This window comes from Otolemur garnettii, unplaced genomic scaffold, assembly GCF_000181295.1.
Source record: "Otolemur garnettii isolate 467f Iridium unplaced genomic scaffold, OtoGar3 scaffold00094, whole genome shotgun sequence".
Classification (NCBI taxonomy): Eukaryota; Metazoa; Chordata; class Mammalia; order Primates; family Galagidae; genus Otolemur; species Otolemur garnettii.
The window spans coordinates 6237252-6240378 of record NW_003852489.1 but is presented as its reverse complement, the minus strand read 5'-3'; the positions used below and the strand labels follow the sequence as shown (position 1 = coordinate 6240378).

Below are 3127 nucleotides of genomic sequence, written 5' to 3'. Positions count from 1 at the left end.
CTTACTCCTCCAGATTCAAAATCCTCTGCAGGAAAGCTGGAATGGAGGAACTAAGAATATATTTTGTCCTGTCATTGCCTTCTCATTGCCCCACCTGTGTCACCTGAACCTTCTCCCTACATAACCTCAAAAATGACCTGAAATCATCTGAGTCTCCTCACAGCAAAAATATTCTCCTCTCATGATGTGGAGTCATCTTGAGACTGAGTGACCAGCCTGGGACAGGGGAGCAGAACAAGAAGCCAAGAGCAGCTTCAGAACTAGGGAATCCAGTTGTCCAATCTCTAGCTGACCATCTAGAGTCTAGAGGGTCTAGACTCTAAGGCTGGGGCTGGGCTGCTCTGAGCTCCTCAGAACAGGAGATAGGGAGGGGCAGAGTGGGGCAATAGTGGAGCCAGGTGGCCTTGGGATTATCGGGGAGGTTATAAAGTGTACCTTTGGTCAGCAGCAGGGGAGGGGACAGTCCTCCTTGCTGTACACCTTCTCCCTCTGCCGCCACCCAAGCCTTGCTTAGCCTTTCCCTGCCCTAGGACTTTGAGCAATGGTGGAGATAAAGCCCTGCAGCTAAGGACTAGCCCAAACCCAGTCAGTGATCTTTCCGAAGCAAATCCAGAGATAACCTATAACAAAAATTTCTCCCTACTCCAAAAAGGCCAATTTTCTTTTTCTTTCTTTCTCTCTTTCTTCTTCTTTTTTTTTTCCCCCTTGCTCTTATTGCTCATAATTTTAAGGGCCCCCAATCTCATGTCAAGAGAAAAATAAGGAGTTCCAGGTCCGTTCGTGAGTTACAGGTGCAATGCCTAGGAGAATGAACTAGAGAAAAGTCTACCGATGAATTCATCCTTCATGCCCAGTGGGTATGGATAACCTTCAGGGTTTGGGGACAAGGGGCTAAGGCTCTTCAGTAAAGCTCCACTCCTGCCCTAACTCCTCCGTCAGTCCAGGGTCAAAAATTCAGAACTTCTGGCTCTTGCTCATCTGGCTGGTTAACCACTTTGCCTTGTGTGCTGGGTGAGTTCTGGGAACCACAGGAAGCAATCAAGTAGCCAGCCTAGCTACTGGGGCGAAAAGACTTCTTTCGTTTTCCCTGGCTGCCTAGTTAGCCCCTTATCTCTGGCTTTCCCTTTTCTCAGGCCAATATTCTGGGCAGATGCAAGGGGCGGGCGGGGAGATGCAGGAGTCAGAGATTGGTACCCTGGGGCAGGCACCGTCCGGAGAAAATGGCTCCCTAAACGGTGGAACTTAAAGCGAAGGCAGAATCCTGCTCTAAGAGTTCCAAGAGCCCTTCCCTACCAGAGCCCGTTGCAAATGGCCTTGGTGTGGCGGGCAAGCGAGAGCAGCCCCTCCCCCGCCCCCGGAGCCTACCCCGCGGAAACGCCTCCCAGAACGCCCCCCGCTCCGGCCCGGCCTTACCTCGATGTTGCCCACGGTGCGGGCACAACCCACCACCTTCAGTCCTTGCTGGACCAGCGCCCGGGCCACGGACGCGCCGATGCCCCCCGAGGCTCCCGTCACCAGGGCCAGCCGGTCACGCCAGCGCTCCATGCCGGCCCTGGCCATGGTCCCGAGCCGCCCGCCCACTTCGCTCGGCGAGCCTGGCGCTTGGATCGCGGAGCTCTGCCCCGGGTCGTCGAAGCTCCGACGCTCTCTAGTACCTGCCGCAGGGGACGCCACCAACTTGCCCACCTCGGAGCTCCGCCTCGACCCGCGCCTCGACCCACCCCCATCTGGGCCCGCCTCCGGCCCGGGCTCCACCCTCCGGTCCTCCGCACTCGGCAGCATCCTTCGCGAAGACGCCCGCAGCCTCCCCGGCCCCGCCCCTTGCGACCTGGCCCCGCCCCTTCCACCGCCCACCGCGAGCTCGCCAGCTCCAGGGGCGCGGCCGGAGGCAGCTTGCGGTCCTGCTCCTCTGCGGATCTCTTTCCTCTGGTGTAGGAAGAGTCTTGCTGCGCAGCCGAGGGGGGGCATATTAAAGCTTCCCTTTCCTATCACTGGATGAGTAATTAAGGGCAGTTAAGGTGACTCCAACGCCTCCCAAAACCAGCCGGTGGCCGACGGGTAGGACTCAACTCAGCCCCGATAAGGCCATTGTTTCTGCCATCTACGCTGTGTGACCTTGAGGACTCTTACCTTACCTGGTCCCCTGGCCTGACTAGCCAAAGAGGACTCAATGGTTAAAAACGGAAACACCATCAGTACACGGGAATTGAGGGATTTGGTTCTTAAGTGGCTGTTTTCAGCTGTCCTAGTTCCCCAACCCCACCCCGTGGTAACATGCCAAAGGTTAAAGCAACAGGTTAACATTTATTCTTTACTGTGTGGCAGGCACTTTAGAACACTTTTAACCCTCACAACCACCCTATGAGACAGTATATATTAATATCTTCACTTTAAAGATGAGTGTACTGAGACAGAAAGGGGTGAAACATGGGTTTGGACTACAGGTAGTCCAGTCTCAGCCCACAGATGTGCTCCTAAATGGTCTTACCTGCATTGTCCCCCCTCCGGCGGTTGGTTTTGTTCACAATAGAGCTCACTTCACTCTATGGCTACTGAGGGTGTTCCATTAAGTGCCAAAAACTGCCTCATTTCTGCATTCTCAATAAAGCCAACCTTCCAAAGAAAATGCATCTTCAAATAGACTCCCACCCAGAAAGTTTAACAAAGTAGTGAAGGTGGCTGGTTTCTGGCTTCAAGAGCAAAGAACAAAACCAAACCAGCTTTTAGGGATTTTCCAAAGAACACGTGACTGGAACAGTAATGAAGAGCAGTTAAGACCTCAGAGCAAGGGCTCTAAGAGGCCCATAGTCATTCTTTATGGATTCCGCAATGAAAGTGAACAAGGGTCAGAGAGGAATGGTGACAGCACTTAGATTTGGAAGATAAGTCAGGAGGTGGATCCAAGAAATGGCATCAAATAGAAAAATTAAATCTCACTAAGCTTCTACTGTTGCCCACTTTAAATGTGATTAGAAATCTGATTACTAGGCTCGGCGCCTATAGCTCAACCGGCTAAGGCGCCAGCCACGTACACCTAAGGTGGCGGGTTTGGATCCCCAGCCCGGACCCGCCAAACAACAATGACGGCTGCAACCAAAAAATAGCCGGGCGTTGTGGCGGGCGCCTG

At 53.6% G+C, this 3127-nt stretch overlaps 1 protein-coding gene across 2 annotated transcripts in view; it reads right to left on the bottom strand.

Annotated features, from left to right (window-relative positions):
• DHRS11 (dehydrogenase/reductase 11) overlaps positions 1-1636 on the bottom strand; it is a 7093-nt gene extending 5457 nt beyond the window's left edge. The window contains exon 1 of one of the 2 annotated variants that reach the window (XM_003795609.3): positions 1414-1636. In XM_003795609.3, the coding sequence (XP_003795657.1) occupies positions 1414-1560 (147 nt within the window). In that variant the 5' untranslated portion in view covers positions 1561-1636. The remainder of the gene's footprint in view (positions 1-1413) is intronic. The other variant, XM_023516615.1, reaches the window with a different exon arrangement.
• Positions 1637-3127: the final 1491 nt, after the last annotated feature.